This window comes from Nicotiana tabacum, chromosome 24, assembly GCF_000715075.1.
Source record: "Nicotiana tabacum cultivar K326 chromosome 24, ASM71507v2, whole genome shotgun sequence".
Classification (NCBI taxonomy): Eukaryota; Viridiplantae; Streptophyta; class Magnoliopsida; order Solanales; family Solanaceae; genus Nicotiana; species Nicotiana tabacum.
The window spans coordinates 77,822,711-77,845,769 of NC_134103.1; the positions used below are offsets into that span (position 1 = coordinate 77,822,711).

The following is a 23,059-nucleotide window of genomic DNA, read 5'->3' on the forward strand; positions in this document are numbered from 1 at the left end:
GACTTACAAGCTAATGTACTTAATTAGAGTTACTAATTTACTGGCATTGATACCATGTTGTTAGACTCTACTTAGAAAACAAACTGCTAATAACATTTTAAAACCACATATTCTTCTATTTCACTAATATTAATGACTGCAAAAAAATGGAAAACATCTTTGGAGACCTAATTGCAAAACATTTTTCCTGGAGAGAACTTACAAATTCCTCTTATTCAACAAAAACCAACTGACTTCCACCGAACTTCCATAGCAACTCCATAAATATGTAAGAACTATAAGCAAATTCAGAGAACCAACCAATTCACACTTTCTTATAAAACCCAAACTGCAAAAAAAAGAAGAGAAACATTTCTAAGACATGAACTTTGAATCAAACTTAACTGTCATGACCCAAAATTCCAACTTGTCGTGATGACGCCTATCTCGATACTAGACAAGCCGATAATCTCGATAAACCACAATTTCTCTTAAGTTTGAAAATACAATAATTTAATACAATACAAAATCTCACAAATACTGACATGAACACTCCCCAAAATCTGGTGTCACTGAGTACAAGTCTGGAAAATACGATCTATAATAGTCTGAGACCAAATACAGTAAACAAGGAGATAGAGAAGGAGAGATAAGGTCTGCGGAACACGACAGCTACCTCAAAATCTCCTGAAAATCAATTGCGCAAAATGATCAGCACCCGCAATATCCGGGAACACCTGAATCTGCACACGAAGTGCAACGTGTAGTATGAGTACAACCAACTCAGCTAGTAATAATAATAACTAAGGAACTAAAGATAATGACGAGCTACACAGTTATAGTTCACTTTCAGTATTTCCAGTAAAGAATAGACATGCTTTCAAATCCGGCAGTTTAAGTCAAATCAATTTTATACAGTTCAATTTTATGTAATCCGGATATAAAATCTTTCAGAAATTTCACAATAATGACAGATAGCAACCAAGTGCAACAACAAATGCAAAGCAAGCACAACCTCTCAGGCAACAATCACTCAACTCATCACCACAACTCAACCACTCGGCTCTCAGCCCTCAGCACTCACACTCAATGGGTACCCGCGCTCACTGGGGGTGTGTACAGACTCCGGAAGAGCTCCTATAGCTCAAGCGCCATAATCGGCACGGACGACTCACGTATTGCACGGACAACTCGCGTGCTATAATATCCTGCACGGACAACTCACGTGCCATAATATCCTTACCTCACCGACAGGCCCTCGGCCTTACTCAGTCCTCAACCTCTCTAGTCTCTCGGGCTCTCAGAAATCACAAAGATCAGCCCAAACAAAGATAACATAGTGTATCAACAAATATCAAGAAAGACTGAGGTATAATACGCAAGAAAAATCATGACTGAGTACAAGACAGCAATTAGCAAATAATTCAACAAGTACATGCCTCTGCGGGTCCCAACAGTACTATAACATAGCCTAAGCATGATTTCTAACATGATTTAGAGTTAAATTTCTTCAACGCATAGAGAGCATATAGCTAACAATAAATTATTCAACTATACAGTTTCCACGGGACGGACTAAGTCACAATCCCCTCGGTGCACGCTCACACGCCCGACACTAGCATGTGCATCACCTCCAAAATAATCATATGACACAAAATTTTGGGGTTTCATACCCTTAGGACCAGATTTATAACTGTTACTTACCTCAAGCCGTGAAATTCTTATTCTGCAATGTCCTTTCCTCGTGAATTGGCCTCCAAACACCTCGAATCTAGCCATAAATAATTCATTTCAGTCAATAAAATTCATTGGAATTAATTCCATAAGAAAATGCTAATTTTCCATAAAAATCCAAATTTTAGCTCAAAAATCGCACATGGGCCCACGTCTCGGAACCCGACGAAAATTACAAAATTCGGAAGCCCATTCAACCACGAGTCTAACCATACCAATTTTACCAAAATCCGACTTCAACTCAACCCTCAAATCTACAAATCGTATTTCCAAATTTCTAAGTTCCAATCTCCGATTTACACCTCAAAATCATGTAATCTAGTCGGATTATTCAATGATAATTCAATATTATGGAGTAAAAATGATCACAAGGGACTTATCTCAAAAAAAAATTTGAAAATCTATCAAAAATCGCCTCATCAAGCTCCAATTTGTCAAAAATGATGAATGGGACGAAGTCCCTACTTTATAATTCTGCCTAGACTGCCTCGGTCTTGGCCTTCGATTTTGGCCTTCGATCGAGGTCTTCGATCCTAGGCCTCGATTCTGACCCTCGATCCTAGCCTCGACCCTGGCCCTCGATCATGTCTTCGATCCTGCCTTCGATCGTGGCCCTCGACCCTTGGCTCGATCGTGGCTTGATTCTGGGTTCGATTTTTGGGCTCGAATCTGAGCTCACATCTGGGCTCGATTTCTGGGCTCGGATCTGGCAGAAGAAATTTCCAACATAAGGAAATTACAGCAGCTATTGTAGTTTAATTTTTGATCTGTTAACCATTCGAAACTCACCCGAGGCCCTCGAGACCTCAACCAAATATCCCAACAAGTCCTAAAATATCATACGAACTTAGTCGAGTCTTCAAATCACATCCAACAACACTAAAAACATGAATCACACATAGATTCAAGCCTAATGGACTTTGAAATTTTCATTTCTACAAATAACGCCGAAACCTATCAAATCACGTTCGATTGACCTCAAATTTTGCACACAAGTCATAAATGACATAACAGACCTATTAAAATTTTCAGAATCAGATTTCGACCCTGATATCAAAAAGTCAACCCCCCCGGTCAAACTTCCCAAAAATTCAACTTTCGGCATTTCAAGCCTAATTCCTCTACGGACCTCCAAAAAATTTTCCGAACACGCTCCTAAGTCCAAAATCACCATACAGAACTATTGAAATCATCAAAATTCAAATCCGAGGTCGTTTACACATAGGTCCATATCCGGTCCACTTTTCTAACTTAAATTTTCAATTATAAGACTAAGTGTCTCATTTCATTCCGAATTTCTTCCGGACCCGAACCAACTAACCCGATAAGTCATAAATCAATTACAAGACATAAATTGAACAGTAAATGGGGGAACGGTGTTATAATATTCAAAACGACCGGTCGGGTCGTTACATTAACAGAGTAAATTCTTGGATGGCATTGTAAAATTCCAATTCCTACAAGAAACAGTTCTGTCAAGAATAAGTCGGTTAACTTCCAAAATCTAATTAAACAAAGAGCCCTCTCATGTGCGACCCTACTCATGTGCGACAATACACAAGCCAAAAGCAGTAAACCAAATACTTCAATACAATCAAAACAAACCTAGATTGCAAATTGCATCATCATTCTAGCATTTAGACAATAACATATTACTGAACTGGAATAATATATATTACTGAAATGAGAAGGTCAATGAAATAAATATAATATATATTACTGAAATGAGAAGGGCTTGACAACTGACCATATGTTTATTCATTACAAAAAGGACTATAGACTAAAAATTTCAAGAATAACAATCTACATCTATTTCAAAAAATTCTAGCTTAACATATAAATTTTTATAATCACCAGTTAGCAAAAATAGATGAAAGTAGGGAAACAGAAAATCTCTAGGACTGTAAGTCAATGAAATAGCTAATCTATAGAGGAGGATTTGCAGCACATGAAGTGAATATGACAGTGAGCTGAAGAGATTGTCGGACTTCCAACTAAGTTATGCTTAAAGCTGAAACTTTTCTAATTTTGTACTGGAAAATGCACCATCTATGTTCTAATATTGATGCCCCTTTATACTGAAAAGCATGATCACATTCCAATAGGACTAATTTGAAAATTGCATCTCTTAAATTTCTCGTAATCCATTCAGACAAAGTGTAGTCCCCTAAAAATGCTACTTCCATATGGCAGCTTATAGCAAACACACATATCAATCGTAACTAACCTAGATAATTGTAGATACATTGAAAGTTCAGCTTCATCAAAAAGTGCATTTAAACGACCACAAAAGGTAGCTGTTGTACTATAAGTTTAGACATCAGTAAATATTTTAGTCAACTCTTGTGTTTCAATAGCACAAAGTTCTTTCAATACTTAGCTATTGCACAAATGATTATATTTAGACTTTATGTGATGTAAACATAGTGAAACATGATATAGACTCAAAAGCTCGTATAGTGATTGGTAACAGTTCATAGAATGAGCTGCAAAAGTGACAATAAGGAAAAAGATATACCTTGCAAGGGAGGTCCCATCCCATTATGTTAGTAGTGCAAAGTCTCGAACAAGCTACACCACTATGTTGTAGTTTCTCTTTGACGTAAGCACTAATTCTGCAGTCAAGTCTCACACAACTATTACTTGTATTTTTGAAAAGAATGGTAATTGAACTACATACCACAATCAAGAATAAGATTAGATTCCGAAAATTGAAGGAAAAGGCATCTATGCTCGTCTATATTTATACGTATGTGTCATAGGCTATTTGGTTACATCAGCAGAAAAACTCAAAGCAAAAGTATCTATATTATTATAAAAGCACGAATAATTTGTACTAAATATTGAACGACTAAAATATCTCCGATATATTGATTGACTTTATTATAACCTTAAATATTTGTATAATTTAAGGATATAATTATAAATCACCTAAGGCTAAAATTCTTTTTCGATTTAAACTACACATACGCCAAGCCTACTAAGTTGAATTTGGGTCAAATTCGTTTGGGTCTTTATCTTTTTGCGTCTTTGTGATAGTAGCCTACTTCTTCTCAGACAACATAAAATTCCAATGTCTGTCATACCAATCCTACTTGGATTATAACCGGACAAACAAGATTAGATTCAAATATTTATCTCGGCCGCAAACATAAAGAGCAAATTAATTAAAACTCGAGTGATTCAAAAAAGAAATATTATGAAAGAACTGCGAAGAAACTAACATAAATACATTTACTTCTTAATCTATTATTTGGCATGTGTAACAAAACTTACTCATAATTTTTTGAAAGCAATATGACTCACTAACACACGACTACTGAATGCGCATCCTCTTCAAATGACTTAATTGTTTAATGTAGGAAAATTATAATAAAATTCACGAATAAGTTTCGAAAGACTTTACAGAAAAGACAAACATTGATGATATGATTTGTATTTAAAGCATGCTTTTAATACGATGTTCATTCGTTTTGAATTCAACTATTATGTTGATAATATGATTGATTTTCAATTTAAAAGATTGTTGTAGTTTTACTAAGACAATTGCTTTTCAATGATTTTTCCTTCTTGTATGTAACTTTTCATAAATCTAATTCCTTGTTCTTTCATATATTTATAATAAATTTTATTTTTGATCTTTTATCTATAAATAACTGACTAAACATTTACGTACAAGGCACATACATAAAGACTAGTACTACTAAATGTACGGAATAAAATGAATATTGGAAGATCAAGTGCCAGAAAACAAACAGAGACTTAGGAGAGTCAGATCTCTAGATTTTTTTTCTAGAGAGGAGAGATCTGAGTAGCAAAATACCTTTCACAAACATGTACCTAGAAACATACAGGTGAACATACTCGAAGCTTCCAAACACATCAAATGAGAAAATCATGAGCTACGACTGTCGAATATTTTTTCTTGTCGGATTATTGTGTTTGAATTATTTTGTTGGTATAACATTGGTTGCAGATAGTGAGATTTGTTTAATAGTGTAATAGAATTCTTCAAATCTGTGTGCAAATTGCAAAGACACCACAAATGATCGATTGCAGAAGAATACCAACTCTTATTTTAAATATCAGATTAAGCTACAAAATAACTATACAACCCCACACTTTCCTACAAAGCCTACAAAAATCCCACACGCCCAAAATCAAGAAAACAAAAACAAAATTGATAAAAAAAGAAAGCCAAACCATCAAAAATAAATAAAATCTTCTACAAAATTCCTAAAAATCAAATCAGCCGTGATAATATAGCAAAAAGCCCTAAAAACCTTCTACAGAATCTTTTATATCAAACCCCACCTAAAAGTTATTTCTCGAGCCTCGAGATACCCAATACTGCAATAACAGAAAGATCAAACTCACCTAAATGTCATCTACAAAATTAAAATTCATTCCAAAAAGAACCTCACTAAAAAAGGTAACATAATGTATCTTTCTCAGTAATATCCTGATACGTAGATTACATTATAAATCTATAGATTAAGAAGTTGGTGACCTCCAAAATTCACGAAGCTTAAACTAGACTTGTTCTCTAAGATGATTATAACAAAAAGGAAAGAATTAACAAGGAAAATATTATCTGTTTTAACTTCTATGACAAAGAAAAAGAAGGAGCCGAAAAAGATAAAGTTCCGGTTACCACAACTTGAAAGTTTCTTTCTGGAAAATCTGAAAGTTTCTAACACGAAATCAAAATCCACAAACTAACTTTTGTTTTTTCAAACTAGTAAACCCACGAAGAACTCAACCCTCATTTTTTCAAACTAGAAATCAAAAATTGATATAATACAAAGAAAAAAAAATGGAAATGCATAATCCCTAAGAAGAATAACAGATTTACAGTAAAATACCAAAGAAGAAAAGAGGAAGGAGAAACAAACAACAGATTGTGCATTCCTATGCCTGAGGAAGAGCTTTCACTGGAGAAAGGAGCATGTCGATATTTGTGAGAGTTTTTAGGGCTTAAGGGTTTGATATGTCTACAAAGTGAGATAAAAAGAAAAGAATTAAAAATTTACTAAGAAAAGGTTATGGGCCGGGGCTTAGCAAACTTAGGAGCGGGAGACCAAGGTGGGAAACAAACAAACATCCCCATTTAGGGTGGGCATAAAATCCGAAAAAACGAATTTCGAACCGAACCGAATTAATTTGATATTTCGGTTTCAGTTTTTCGATATTTCGGTATGCTTCGGTACAGAAATTTCGGTATTTCGGTATTTCGATACGGTATTCGGTATTGAGTTTTTGATATTTCGGTATACCGAAATACCGAAATACCAAAATATTTAAGTCCAAGCCCACCTATATTTCTATTTTCCAGCCCAATAAGCCTAAGCCCAATACCCCAAGCCCCTTAAATCCTAATTCCCTAATCCCTTAGCGGGCCTAGCAGCCTCCTTAGGCTTAGAGACTTACGGGCAGTAGTTTGAACATTTAAAGAATCACTGTTTTGGGGAAATATACACCATCAATTCCATTTCTCTTCTCTGATTTGGCAATCAAAACAGTATCATCGAACTAATTATTCTTGAAAAAATGACTTTGAGTTTGCCTTTGAGTGGTTGAATTCTCAGCAGAAGTCATAAGAGACGTTAGGCAATAGGCAATTAGGCATAGCATAATCTTGGGAGATTTGAAAGACTTTGATATAATACCGAAACCATACCGAAATCGTACTGAACCAAATAAAAAAATACCGAACCGTACCGAACTACTTTGGTATGCATAATTGATATACCGAATACCGAAATACCGAACCGTAATTATTAAATACCGTACCGAAATACCGAACGTCCACCCCTAATCCCCACAGCCTTTTTTTTCACATGGCCGCTGCGATAGACGACACTATGGCAACAGTTATGAAAACCGTCGCCAAAGTATCATCTGTCGCAACGGTTATTGTACTAATGTAACGGTTTGCTTCAGAACTGTCTCAGCAGGTCTTAGAGGCTTAGGGAACGACTTTAACCGTTGCAATAGACTTATATAGCAACGGTTACAGAACCGTTGCTAAAAATTGTTGTTGTAGGCATATTCTCCTATATAGTTAAATTAACTATAGGAGATAAACTCAGGTCTTTTAGGAATTTTACTTTTTAATAAATAAAATATTTAAAAGAGACTAGTGGAATTATATAATAACTAACGTTACATATTTCTAGGGTTGTCGTCGCTTTCTTTGTTTTATTTTCCCGCAATCATCCTCTTTGCATTCTTGCTGCAGCCTGCATCTTGTATTATCTACTGAAGTGACTCTAGAGATTCATAGTCTTCATCCTTCCCCTAACTTAATCTAAGTTCTAATCCTGTTTCTTTGTTAAATACCTCGGCAAAATCTTGTCTTCTTCTACAATAATTATAGGAATAAATACAAGACTACGAAAATCATAAACTTGAAAGTTCTTAATCCTTAGAAATAGAGCTCTTATTAATATTGACTAACCATTATTACACATAAAAACACCATTTGATCGGCCACTGTAAGGTTAGGAGTATATTCGTTTAATTTAATTTACTTTACCTAATTGTTTAAGTTCGGTGAGAAGAAGAAATAAAAAAGAGATGATCAATTTAAGTGTTTATATATGCAAATAATTTTTATCGTTTTGCTAATCTAGAATTTCAAAAGCATTATCCAGTTGAAGAACAAAGAAACACATTCGGAATAGCTAGCTAGATTATTAGGTATATTTAATTATTAATTAAGATTATGTGCAAAACAAATGAAAGTTAACTATGATTAAGCACTAATAGTTGTAATTAGATTAAGTGACAAGTGTCATATTGTTATTGGATTGGTTTAAATACCGGGTGCGGGTAAATTTTTACCGAAATTATGTTTGTTTCTTTAGGCTACTATTTTAATATCAGGGCCATCGATTATTTATTTTATGTATGTTTTTAAAGTTATATAGTTTGCTAGTCACCAAAGTGATCAAACTAGATTATTTAAAATATTCACATGCATAAAATATTTTGATATTTATTTTATCAAAATACATTTTTGTTTGTATAGTTTGTTAGTCACCAAAGTGGCCAAACTAGTATGTTTATAAAATTATGCATACATAAAATTATAGTTTATCCATAAAATTAATGAAATGCCTATTATTGAAAATAAATGGATAAACTAACTTTCACTATTGCTAGAACTTAACTATTTACCCAAAGGTGAATCAATTATTCTATGAATAGTGAATATGATGAGGTAAAATTAACTTTCTTTAGTCAAATATATATTTTCTGTCTAAAGATGGCATATATATTTGGTTAAAATATTTAATTACCTATTAAAGATTAAATGGCATTTAAATTATAATAGTGTATCGTAGTATTTACCCAAAGGAGAATTGTGATATACTTTTATTTTTTATTTGAATCCATATTGATTTGTGAGCATGTATTATCTATTTTGCAGCTATTCCTCTTCATTCGAATGCTTCGTCTGTTACTGTGTTCAATGGATTGAACTTCTCTGAATGGCATGAACAAGTCCAGTGCGGATGAGAAGTCTTTATATAAAGCATGAAAATGCTCCAACATGCTGAGCCTTATGTTTATGCGAATGACTATTGCCAACAATATTAAGAGTATTATTCCACAGACAGAAAGTGCCAGGGAATACTTGAAGTTTGTGAAAGAACATTTTTGTTCTGCAGATAAGTCTCTCGCTGGTACATTAATGGCTGAACTCACAATCATGAAGTTTGATGGGTTGCGTCGTATGCAAACACATATCATCGAGATGACTAACATTGCAGCAAGACTTCAGGCCTTGGGGATAAAAGCGGATGACTCCTTCTTGGTTCAGTTTATTCTGAATCTGTTGCCTCCTGAGTATACCTTTTCAAATTAACTATAACACTATTAAGGATAAGTGAAATGTTAGTGAATTGTCCAGTATGCTTACTCATGAGGAGTCAAGACGTAAGAAATAAGGGAGTCATTTAGTTAACCTATGGGTCAAGGAGCTGGTAAAGGACTTAAAGTGAAGGCCAACAAGTTCAAGAAGAAGAAAGCATCTCCTAAAGCTCTACATGATGCTAAGAAGGAACATAAGGCAGATGCGTGTCGTTTCTGTAACAAGGAAGGACAATATCAGAAAGATTACCTGAAACGTAAAGCTTGATTCGAAAAGAAAGGTACAATTAGTGCTTTTGTATGTTTCGAATCAAATTTAGTAGAAGTTTCTAATAATACTTGGTGGCTTGAGTCTTGTGCAACTGCTCATGTATCTACTACGTTGCAGGGATTCCTTACGATCCAAACTACAAATCCAAATAAGGATTTCTTGTTCAAGGAAAATCGTATGAAGCATCCAATTGAAGGCATATGGACTTATCGTTTGATCATGGAGACTGGACGTCACCTTGATCAATTACAGACTCTTTATGTACCTTCAGTTTCTAGGAATTTGATTTCTCTTTCAAGACTTGATGTTTCTGGATTTGATTTAAAGTTTGAAAATGGATGTTTTTATTTATATAAGGATGTTATTTTTATGGTCCTGGTATTCTTAGTGATAGTTTATATAAATTTAAACTCGATGTTGGTTTTTCTGAATCCCTTCTTACTGTTCAACATAACGTTGGAATTAAACGTAGTTCACTAGATGGAAGTTCTGCTTACTTGTGGTATAGGCGTTTGAGTCATATATCCAAAAAAATGTTAGAAAGATAAGTAAAGAATGAGATTATTCCGAATCTAAATTTTCTAAATTTTACTGATCTTAATACATGTTTGGATTGTATTAAGGGAAAGCAAACCAAGCATAGTAAGAAAGGTGCCACAAGAAGCACCCAACTTCTTGAAATTATATACACCGATATTTGTGGACCCTTTGATGTTTCATCTTTCGGTGGAGAAAAATATTTTATCATTTTTATCGATAACTTTTCATGTTATGGATACATCTATTTACTGAAAGAAAAATCTCAAGCAACATATGCTCTCAAAGTGTTTGTTAATGAGGTTGAAAGGTAATTAGATAAAACAGTGAAAATTATTAGGTCAGATAGAGATGGTGAATATTATGAAAAATATAATAAATCAGGACAATGTCCAGGTTCATTTGCAAAGTCCTCGAAGAACGTGACATATGTGCACAATATACTATGTCAAGAACACCTCAACAAAATGGTATTGCAGAAAGGCGTAATCGAACACTTATGGATATGGTTAGGAGTATGATGAGTAATTCTTTATTACCCAAATCATTATGGATGTATGCTCTTAAAATCGATGTATATTTATAAAACAAGTTTCTTAGTAAGGCAGTTCCAAAGACTCCTTTTGAATTGTGGACGGGAAGGAAACCTATTTTAAGGCACCTGTATGTTTAGGGTTGCCCAGCGAAAGCTAGAGTTTATAATCCACAAGAAAAGAAATTAGATTCTCGAACAGTAAGTGGTTACTTTATTGGTTACCCAGAAAAATCTAAAGGGTATGTGTTTTACTGTCCAAACCATAGTTCGAGAATTGTTGAAACTGATAATGCAAGATTCATTGAGAATGGTGAAGTTAGTGGGAGTGTTGAAAAATAAAGTATGAAAATAAAAGAGGTGAGGTTCAATGTTCCATTACCCACGAATGTGCCTGCTTCCACACAAATACCAAATAATATTCTAGTTGTTAAGAACACTTTGACAACGCGAGCAGCATTTGTATGAAATACTTCATGAAGAAAATAACTCACAAATATCTGACACAAATGAACCACAAGAAATGCCATTAAGAAAATCTCAACGCATAAGAAAATCGGCTATTTCAGATGAGTACATAGTTTATTTGCAAGCGTTGATTTTGACATTGGTCTTAATAAGGATCCTGTTTTATTTTCACAAGCCATATAAAGTAATGAGTTTGAAAAATGGATTGATGCCATGAAGAAAGAGTTAAAATTCATGGAATACAATAAAGTCTGGGATCTCATTGAATTGCCATAAAGTTCTAAAAGAATCGGGTGTAGATGGGTCTTTAAGACCAAACTCAATTCAAATGGCAATATTGAATGATATAAAGCTAGACTTATTGCCAAGGGTTATACTAAGAAAGGAGGCATTGATTATAAATAGACCTTTTCACCGATCTCAAACAAAAACTCGTTAAGAATTATTATGGCTTTAGTGGCTCATTATGATTTAGAGTTATACCAAATGGGTGTGAAAACTGTCTTTCTTAATAGAGACCTCAAGGAAAAAGTTTATATGGACCAACCAGAGGGTTTCGAAACTGAAGGAAAAGGTCAAATGGTGTGTAAAATGAAGAAGTTAATATATGGACTCAAACAAGCCTCACGACAATAGTATATAAAGTTTAATGATACTATAACATATTTTGAATTTGTGAAAAATACTGTTGACCTATGTATATACCAAAAGATTAGTGGGAGCAAGTTTATATTTTTAATCCTATATGTTGATGATATTCTACTTGCTGCTAATGATTTAGGCATATTGCGTGAGACTAAAGATTTTCTCTCTAAGAATTTTAAAATGAAAGATATGGGAGAGACATCCTATGTGATATGAATAGATATATTCCGTGATAGATCACAAGCATTATTGGGACTGTCTCAGAAAGTGTATATCGAAAGAGTTCTAGAAAGATTTAACATGAATAATTGTTCAGCAGGAATTGTTCAAATTCAAAAAGGGGGAAAATTTAGTATCATGCAATGCTCTAAGAATGATTTAGAATGAAAGGAAATGGAATCAATTCCTTACTCTTCTATTGTTGGTAGTCTGACGTATGCTCAGACTTGCACAAGATCGGATACTAGTTTTGCAGTCGGAATACTAGAAAGATATCAGAGTAATCCAGGAATTGATCACGAGAAAGCTGTAAAGAAAGTCTTGAGGTACCTGAAAAGAACGAAGGATTACATGCTCATGTATAGGAGATCCAAGCATTTGGAAGTCATTGGATACTCGGATTCAGATTTCGCTAGATGTATTGACATTAGAAAGTCCACGTTTGGTTATTTGTTCCTATTAGCTGAAAGAACAATATCGTGGAAGAGTGCCAAACAGTGTGTCATTGCTACATCCACGATGGAAGCAGAATTTATGGCATGTTTTGAAGCCACAATTCATGCATTATTGTTGTGAAACTTTATTAAAGGACTTGGGGTTGTCGACACCATTACCAAGCCGCTGAAAATATATTGTGATAATTCTGCAGCAGTATTCTTCTCCAAGAATGATAAGTATTTCAAATGTGCCAAACATATTGAATTAAAGTACTTTACCGTCAAGGAGGAAGTTCATAAACAAAGAGTGTCACTTGAGCATATTAGAACTGATCTCATGATTGTAGATCCGTTAACGAAAAGTTTACAGCCAAAGATATTTAAAGAACATGTACATAGAATGGGTCTTGGTTGTATGTATGATGTTTTGACACTCTGAGCTCATTTATATGTTTCTGATATACAATAATGATTTCTTGTGTCTCGTAATGGTGTATACATTATTATTTTGAGATATTACAGGATAAGTTTTAATGAGACATTATTGTGGACCATAATATTTTATAGCTTATGGACCTAATATGATGAGTTGCTAATGTTGTAGTATATGGAAGGGAGTATATAGGCAAAAATATATGTATAATCGCTATAACTCACATTTAGCAGTTTGTCGTATTATGGCATGCATGGTGTACATTATAGAAAAGATTTGTTTATGCACAACTAATAAAGTATGTTATTAAATATTAATCTTATGTGATTATTGGGCCACGTGGAGAATGTTAGATTTTTTCTAATTTTTTTTTGACTTAATAAACTTAAGTGCCATAATTAATATTTAATGAAAGACAAATCTCGTCCGTCCGATCGGTTACTTGATGGACGTACAAGATTAAGTCAATTACTCTATAAATTGATCATCTCTCTACCCATTAGGGTTACCGTATTTTATTCTTCTTTTCCATCACTAAAGGCCGCGGTAACTAAAGTGGGGCAAGAAACCAATTCCAATTAACGCTTTCGTTTCGTGATAATGACTTCCGCTTCAATTATGTTTTCTGTATCGATTATATTTAAGATTATGATGATCAAGATTCTGATATGAATTAAAGTTTATGTTTACACTTAATACATACATCATTTAAGGGAAATTACTTTTAGCATCTCCACATACCTCGATTTCACATCTAAATAATGACTAAGATATTCTACTGATTGTCAATCTCCGACAGAGAATTTTACTAGTATATCTTTCAGCGTGCAATGTGTTTCTTGATTGCTTGTAAATTTTTAGTCATTGATTAAACAATGTGTAGGCCCTAAATATGTTATTGCGGTGTACTTGGACTTCTAGAGTATTTGACTTGTTTCTTACTTTGTTTCTATTTTCTAGAGTAGTTGTCTTGTTTCTTACTACTCTTTGTTTCTCCTTTCTAGAGTGAGTCCAGCAATATAGGTTCTGGCCATTAAGCTTTAGTTTGGCGGTGGTAGGTCTAAAGCCTATGACTTCTTAATTTCAAGGAAATTACTTTCGGGTCGTTTGGCTACCGGAATAAGAGTATTAATTTCAGAAATAATTTAAAATTATATTTATTTCATATTTGGTTATTAGTATTATCAAGTCCGGGCATACATTTTATATAAAAATGATGGTATTAACTATCACATGTATATAATATGAAATAGCTTATCAAATATCCTTGTCTATTCCCAGTTAAACCAAAAGAGCATGTTAATTAAGCAGCATTACTTTATAATAACAACAATTACTCATTATTGTTATATTATCAACAATGAGTACATATAAATGGTTGTCGACCTAATTTTAGAAGAGCACATGTATCGTGCAAGTCTAGTATAACTTTCTTAGTGAGGAAAGAAATTATTTGTCCCCACGTAGGTAACCTTCTATGTTATTTATACATTATGCCCCTTTATAATTTTAAAATTAAGAAAGTGATATTTTTAGATCTCTTATGTGTAAAAAAATAAAATTTTTACGTGTAAAAATAAATCTCTCATAAAAAAAAAAAAAAAAAAAAAAAAAAAAGTTGAATCATAAAACTAGAAATAAATTTCTAAAGAGCTGCAAAATCAATTAAAGTTCTCATCTCATATGATGTCTGTACGGAGTTTCCTTTTATTAGTGTGAAAAGAATTTATTTTCTTTCAAAAGCAGAGGGAAAGAAAGACTTCTTTCAACTACTCATATATATTATATTGTCACAAAGATAAGTGTGGTGAGTACAAAACACCTAGTAAATCTCATCGAGCTCCCATTAAAAGGTGAGATAAGTATTTTAAAAAAACATGTTCTTTAATATTAAAAGGCAGAATAGTCTAAATAGCACTTATACTTGTGTCACTTTGTCATGCCGGTCCCCAAACTTATCATTTTGTTAATTGAACACTTACACTTGTTCAAATCATATATAATAAACGCTTATGACAGAAGGCTACCAGTGCGTGTAATACAATCTCATACATGTAGGACGCCACGTCATTACTAGTGCCACACAAAAAAATAAACTATTGAAAAATAGGACTGGCCACCCAAACCTAATATTTTCTGTCATTTTACACTTTATTGATTATTCCACGTCATTGTTTATTTTCTCAGATAGTATTTTAAAAAAAAAATTGAAGAAAAATCCAAAATGCCACAACAAACAACCTCATAGCCACCATTACAACCTCTTTCTTTATCTGACCACCGTAAACTATTTCCTAACTACCAGCAAAGATCGTCCTTTCAAAATCCCACCCAACAACAGAAGATTTCCTAAGGGAGACAGTAACAACGAAGCGTGCAGGCGCACAAAAGTGCTGCAAATTTTCAACAAAAAGCAAAACTCCAGATATGCAAGAACACTAAGCAAAAAATCAGTAGTCGTTGGGGTAATGAACGCCCAAAGATTCGGACTCATTAGCAGCGAATTGTAACCTTGATTCACCAAGTTATTTCAGCCAGCCTAACCAAAATAAGTGCAATGGAAAAACAGTAACAAGACAAAGCCAAGAAGATGTTCGCCCGAGAATATGAGTTTTGCCGAAAAGTGTACAAATACCAACAATCAGGGCCACTTGACAAATTATTCCGGCGTGATCAGTTCCAAATAGCGAAACACGGTAACAATAACCAAAACAGATCTGTTCGTCAACCTAAAGAGTCGTCAGAATTAGTGACGCTACTACTACGGGTAGGACACCGGAGCAGCGTCATAGGAGGAACGAAACTCGCCGGACCCCTAATCAGTTGGGTTTTGATTAAACAGAAAAAGAAATAAGAAATGTAAAAGATTATTTTGTTAAAGAAATAGAGAAAAATAGTATATTTCTGCCTGATTTTGTGATTTTGAAGGTTCATCCATTGTTTACAGTAGTGTGGAGGGGGAAAGAGGGATTGGGGGCGAGAAGAAAGTTGGGAGAAACTGAGAAATTTAAGAAAATTGGGAAGGGGAGGGTGGTAATTTCGATTAACTTATTAACTTTACTTTTTTTTAGTTTAATTCATTTTTAATCAAAATCATTAGTATCACTCTCTTTACACGCATGTGTTATACATAATTTGTCCACCTCCGCTATGTCAATGCCACATAAGCTCGGTCAATGGTCAGAATGATTTAAAAAATTAGTTTTGAACGAGTGTAAGTGTTTAATTGGCAAAAGGATAAGTTTGGGGACCGGCATGACAAAGTGTCATTTAAGCTATTCTACCATATTAAAATTATATTTCTAATGTATATCAGTATATTTCCAAAATAGTAATTAACACATGATAAATTATTTAACAATTATTTTTTGGAATCTAATGTTGTCCGTATATTTTTAACTTTAGGGAGCTTCCTCAAGACTCCAACATGGTTTCTTCTTGTATATTGTATGCGTAAAAATCTGTACTTAGAATATTTAAGATAAGATAATACTAAATAAGGAATTTTCGAGTTGTTGTTAGTCGAGATGGGCTAAGAAGCAGCAAGATCCGTAGTCGAAGAGTCGACGAGAACTGTGGTCGAAATGTCAATAATAATCGAGGTCGAGCACCGTTGATAGAGTTGTAACGGCTAGTTTTCAATCTAGGATGTTGAATGGGAATATTTTATTGGATATTCCCTACGCTTGCACTATTATGGTTTCATAGAAACATGTCCCATATAAATAGAAAAGAGAGATAATGATAAAGACATGTGATATTTATTTGTCAGAAAATACTTTGACAAAAAGATTCTCTTTCTCTCTTTCTGTCTTTCTCTTGCTAAGATACAGACATCACATTTTCACTAAGATTCTTATCTATACTATTCCATATTTTTCTATCAGATCCGAGAATAACTCGAATATTCAAAGATTTGTTTGTCATACATCATTGTTAGGAGGAACAACCATCTATTTCGTCATTTATTGGGTGAATCATTCCTCCTCTTTACTTAAATAATATTTATTGTTATTCATTGCTATTGAATAATGCTATATTATTGCTCATGCTTATTTGGGATAATTATTGCATATTGTCATCACTATCTGACCCAACCCATCTATTATTTATTGCATCCTTGAAAGTTTCATCTAAAGATATTATTGTTAACTAAGTTTAACCCCTAATCACATAAATTTAATTATTTAAACCAAGATTCGTATTTTTAGGTCAAACATATATATCATGATATCTTATCATCCTCCTGAATGATATCTGATCAGGAGGGCATATGTCGTCTCACCGTAATATCGTACAGTTTCAACTAGAGATATAATAGCAAACATTCCTACCCCTTTTGAAAATCCAATATATATTGGCACGTATGATTTGTAGGCATTGAACTTGTACGTCCAAAAACCTTCACATACCATATCATAAAATCTATATTTATAGTATAAGTTATAGATCGATTCCGCACTTAAATATTAATGCAGAACTCTCGATTTGTAACTGGTGATTAATCTCTGACACGAAACTTTACTAGTATATCTTTGACCTTGCCAATCCTTCAAAATTGAATGGAGAGAGTTAGAAGATAAAGCTTTGATGTGAAGAGGGGATTTTGGTGGTGGGGTTTAAGGCGGTTTATGTGTGTCTCTTGATTGCTGGTAAATTTTTAGCCATTGGTTCTAGAGACGGAGCCAGAATTTAAAGCTTATGGGTTCGAAATTTTAAATTCTTTAAGTTATTAGGTACTAAATTACACTAATAATTTATAATATTCAATGAATTTTTTAAGACAAATACATAATTTGCACAAATACCACTGGGTTCGGCCGAACCCATAACTCCTACTCTCCCTCCCCCATTTGGTTCAACAAATGTGTAGGCCCTAAAAATGTTATAGCAGTGTACTTGGCTTCTAGAATATTTGACTTGTTTGTTACTTCTCCTATTTTCTTTCTAGGGTGACCATTTCCAGAATCCATCTCTATTATAACTAATTTATTTATATTAAATATTTTTATTATTGTTAATGTATTTATAGATGCTTGTGTTAGATTATGAAAATCTTAAATATAATCCTGAGATTTGGCTCGCTTCCGTACAAGATCTCTTCATTTTCTAAAAATATACGTCTCAAATTATTTGTCATTTTAAAAGTTCAAAATAAAATTAATTATTTTTTTCTCATTTACCTTTAGTAGTAATTGTTCTTGAAAATGTGGATGACACATAAATAGAATAAATATTCAATGAAGATAGATTATATTTTAAGATATAAATAAGAATAAAATAGTCAAAAAAAACCTTCTAATTAATATTTCTAAGGGTCGTGTAAAAGATAAATATGACGGATAATTTAAGATTGAGGGAGTAGAAAGTTGCATTGACATATAAATTTGATCAATTAAGTCATTAACTATAAAAGAATTTAATATGGTTTGCTTCGATCTCTCTCCTCACGTTGCCTAACATGAATTCCTTCTTTTTCTCCCAAATTTTATGGAAAAATCATTATCATTCATGCCCCTATTTCATATCTTTAGCAGCAGTATAAATCATTGACTAGGTTAGTCTAAAGTTGATTTTGGTTTAGATTTGTCATTGACTTACTGAACTGAATTTAAGGGCTACCACATGAAAATATTCTTCTAGGCATAAGCTTAGTGTGGCGGCGGTAGGTCCTTCCTAATTCTTAAGTGCTTCTAGAATGCATGTTAATTAAGTAGCATTACTTTATAACGCTAACACTACTCAAAAGTTTTACTCTCTCGGTTCCCATTTAGTTATTACTAGAGTCAAATTACGTGAAATTTGATCAGTACTTTAATATGTATGTTTTCACCATATTAATATGTGAAGAATTGCAAATTATAATATTTTTGTATAATTTTTGAATATTTAAATTTTAGTTTTAAAATATTAAGATAATGTAATCGTATTTAGCTTCAAAAACTAGGCAAATTAACTCTCGCAAAGGGAAATGTGACAAGTAAATGAAAACCATAGGAGTAATATATATAGTATTCAATAATGAATACTTAATTATTGAATATGAAAACTTAATGAATTAATATTACCTCCATGAGCGAAGCTACATGTGTTAAAGGGTGGCCAATTGATCACTCTTTGCCGAAAAATTACATTACATATATAGATAAGATATGAGGTTTTAGCGGTACATAATAACTTAACACCTTTTATCAGGATTTTTTTTTATTTTTCTTAAGTTTGAACACCCTTGAGAAAATTTCTGGTTTCGCCACTGAATTTACCGCACTTTCTCTTGGTAGTTGTTTGGGAAAGAAAATATTGAGGGATTGTCAACTTAATTTTATAAGAGCACATGTATCGTGTTAGGTAAAACTTTTCTATTTAGGAAAGAAAAATATTTTTCTCCACGTACTTAACGTTCTAATTTTCCGAGTTTAACACTACTTCGATAATATTTGAGGTATATTAGGTGTATTACAGTATGTTTACATTATTTTGTTTGGGAGGGGCCTTAGTTCATATTTGAAGATATTTATGTGAACAACGGAAAAAGTAAATGAAACCAATGCTTTCATGTGGCTGTTGATATTCAACAAAATATGCCTAAGGTAGACTTAAAGTAGAATAACCCCTTCTCTTGCCCACATTGCTTTTATTTTTTATTTTTTATTTTCCTATAAATATTGCAGCCTATATAAGCGTAAGATATCAGTAACATAATTTTGTAGCAAAACACATTCCTTTCTCACTAATCAAAACCAAATTGATCAAAGTGTCAAAAACACAAAGAAATATGAAGATGCCATCTTCTACTATACTTTCAGAAAAACTCATTAAACCCTCCTCTCCAACTCCTTCTACTCAAAGATGGCACAAACTCTCTCTTCTTGATCAAGCCTTCAGCAATATTTACATTCCCTTTGCCTTTTTCTACACCAAAAAACAACTTGATTCTGTTTCAATTAATCCAACTCAAATATCTCATCTTCTTGAAAATTCATTATCTAAATTACTTGTATCATATTATCCATACGCTGGAAGACTTAAGGATAATACTATCGTCGATTGTAACGATGTCGGTGCTGATTTTTTACGTGTCGAAATTAATATCCCTATATCTCAAGCACTTCAAAAACATAATAATGTTATTGAAGAGATGGTATTTCCACAAGATTTACCTTGGTCAAATTGTACTAACCGTGGTTTAGTTGTTGCTCAACTTAGTTACTTCAATTGTGGAGGAATTGCTATTAGCTTGTGTATATCTCACAAAGTTGGAGATGGACATAGTAGTTACAATCTTTTTCATGATTGGGCCAAGATAACCCGTGAGCCCAATGGGCCAAAACCCGTTTTACAATATGTCCAAGAATCCATCTTCCCTCCACCTATTACTGGTACCCCTTTTTTATCTCCTGTTTGTACATCAAACAAAGAAGATTGCATTCAAAGAAAGTTCATTTTTCCAATCCAGAAACTTAACAAACTCAAGGCATTAATAGCTGCTACATCAAACGTTCAAAATCCGACACGCAATGAAGTTGTCAGTGCACTTATATTTAAGTGTATTGTTGCTGCAGTGAAAGTAGTTAACTCCGGTAAATCATTTCAACCATGGATCATGTCGCAATCTTTTGACTTGCGACATCAAATAGATTTGCCACCAAATAGTATTGGAAACATTCTGACGTCCACTTATATATCTATAGCCGCTGAGAAGTACATGACATTAGCAAATATAGTTACAGAAATGAGAAAGGAAAAGCAACGAGTTTGTGATCGAGATAATGTTGAAGATAATCTATTTCTTAAGAAGTTTCTGGAACTAGCAACAGAAGAGAAAAATTTCTTAAAAGTTCAAAATAATATGTGCAATTTTAGTAGCTTAGTGAAATTTCCAGTACATGAAATTGATTTTGGTTGGGGGAAACCTGCAAAAGTGAACATAGCAAACGGTTTACATAATAAGGTAGTTTTCTTGGTTGGTAACCTAAGTGGAGTAGATGCATTTGTTTCACTAAGTGCAAAAGTAATGTCTGTCTTTGAAAAGGAGAAGGAGCTTCTTGAATTTGCTGCAGCAGTTCCAACTTTTTAGAGAGGATCTTAGTATCTTCGGATTAATTCGGAGTAGCGACGGTTAAAGTTTGAAGTTTTGAAGTTTGCGGAGGATCTCATTCATCCCACTACAGCTCGGCTAGATCCCACTTTAGTTTGCTGTAGAGTTGTCTCCGAGGCTATAGGAATGTTGCGTATTGTTCTTCAATGTATGAATAAATCTTTAAGACGATAGAATTATCATTTTTTTAATTGAAAAAACTTATCCGCGTGCAATGCAAAATGTATTGAGTTTCTAACATTTCCTTCCTTCTACTGGCGTGAACTGTCCTCCACAAAATATTTTCTACTTTTCCTTTCCTTTCCTTTTATTCTTTTATGTTCTTTTGTTTAATCACATTGGTATTCGCTGTCGGTTGCCCTTAGTTTTTAAAAATATATGCTCTTTTAACATATTTGAAGATACATATTCATTTGCAAATGGTAACTTTTCTATACACGTTTCGCGTAAAAAATACGTAAATTATCCCCTTAATTTGTCTCGAAAAGTCAATTGCGTATTCTAACTTTACAAGCAATCTCTTACCCCTATTTTTGTTTAAAATGGATGGTTTATACAATTTGATGGGCAAAGAAAGCGCAGGAATATAAAATTTATTGAATCAAATTCAATAAATAATTGAATTATATACTACACCAAATAAATATTGCGTCCTAAGATAATTGGATTGATTAAGTTCAATATGTATAGATTAAATAAATAAGTCCAAATTTATTGGGCTAACCCATTTAATTGGACTACAAGTGATGAACTCTCTGTTTACCCGTAAAACGGTACAGTTGAATTTGTTCGTGGTTTCTAGACAAGTGAATTAATTTGATCCAAAAGTTAATGAAATAACTCATGAAATATAAAATACTTAGCCTTAGAATGTAGAGGGAACGACAGAGCTGATGAGTCTGGGAAATGGTTTTCGGGCACAATAATGATGAGATCAAAAGTGAGAAAATAAAATTATATTAAAATATTGTATAGAATGTAGTGTAAGTTAGCCAGAAAATTCATCTCCATTACAATGATAACTCAGCTCTCTATTTATAGCTATGTCTAGGGAAGAAAGTCCTAGGATCATGCCCTTCTTTAATGTCAATTATGAGGGTCATTGATGAAGATGTAATGTTAGACATAAATGCCAAATTCCTTGTAACGGGTCATCATCCTTAATGCTGCAAAATATTATGTATTAAATGTTACCGGGCGCAAAGCATTTAATACTTCTTTTATGATTGTTATTTCTTCCGGTGACAAGCGGAATAGCTATGTTCGGTGGCCATCCCCATCTTGTGTTCCATGTGTCCTTCCTTTAAGCGGTCACGTGTCATGTCGTATCTTTCCCTATACAGATAGTTCCCCTGATTTCCGGTGACACAATTTTAAATTACCGGAAAGTCACTACAAGAAAGTATGGAATTTGCAACAATGTTTTAGCAACAACTATAGCATTGTTGGCAAAAAAAAAACAAATAGCAATATCATAGAATTTTTAAACACAAATTTTTTTTTGTTAGCAAATATTATAATATTGTTGCTACATTCTATCATTTAGATAATTGATTTTAAATTAAACATATTGGCAACAACTTTTTTCCAACAATCACAGTGTTGTTGGCTTATTGTAATAAATGACAACAACTTGATAAAATTGTTGCTATTATCATAGAACTTTTAGCCATGACGTTTTCATTGTTACCAACTTTTTATATTCCTATTGTCATATTTATGGACAATATAGTATTTTTAAAATATAAATAGAATTGGTAGAAAATACTTTTTTGGCGGGAATTACTATAACTCCCTTTGAAGTTTTTTGACAGTTGATTAGACGCAT

The 23,059-nt window shown here is 33.2% G+C and overlaps 2 protein-coding genes and 1 long non-coding RNA gene across 4 annotated transcripts; 2 read left to right on the forward strand and 1 right to left on the reverse strand.

Annotated features, from left to right (window-relative positions):
- Positions 1-432: 432 nt before the first annotated feature.
- On the reverse strand, positions 433-6,738 carry LOC142178434 (uncharacterized). 2 transcript variants are annotated; one of them, XR_012706567.1, is made up of 4 exons: positions 6,579-6,738; positions 4,232-4,328; positions 1,684-1,750; positions 433-722 (listed from the first exon to the last, which is right to left on the reverse strand). It is a non-coding gene; the product is annotated as an uncharacterized LOC142178434 (long non-coding RNA). The 2 variants fall into 2 exon arrangements; XR_012706568.1 differs by having other exon boundaries at positions 4,232-6,063; positions 6,579-6,723.
- A 5,699-nt stretch (positions 6,739-12,437) lies between these two features.
- On the forward strand, positions 12,438-12,839 carry LOC142178243 (secreted RxLR effector protein 161-like). The gene has a single exon (XM_075247567.1). It carries the CDS (start codon positions 12,438-12,440, stop codon positions 12,837-12,839), a length of 402 nt encoding a protein of 133 aa, XP_075103668.1.
- A 6,981-nt stretch (positions 12,840-19,820) lies between these two features.
- Positions 19,821-21,471, forward strand: LOC107809853 (acyltransferase Pun1-like). The gene has a single exon (XM_016634547.2). The coding sequence runs from the start codon at positions 19,909-19,911 to the stop codon at positions 21,208-21,210; it is 1,302 nt and encodes a 433-aa protein (XP_016490033.2). The 5' UTR covers positions 19,821-19,908; the 3' UTR covers positions 21,211-21,471.
- The last annotated feature ends 1,588 nt before the right edge of the window (positions 21,472-23,059 follow it).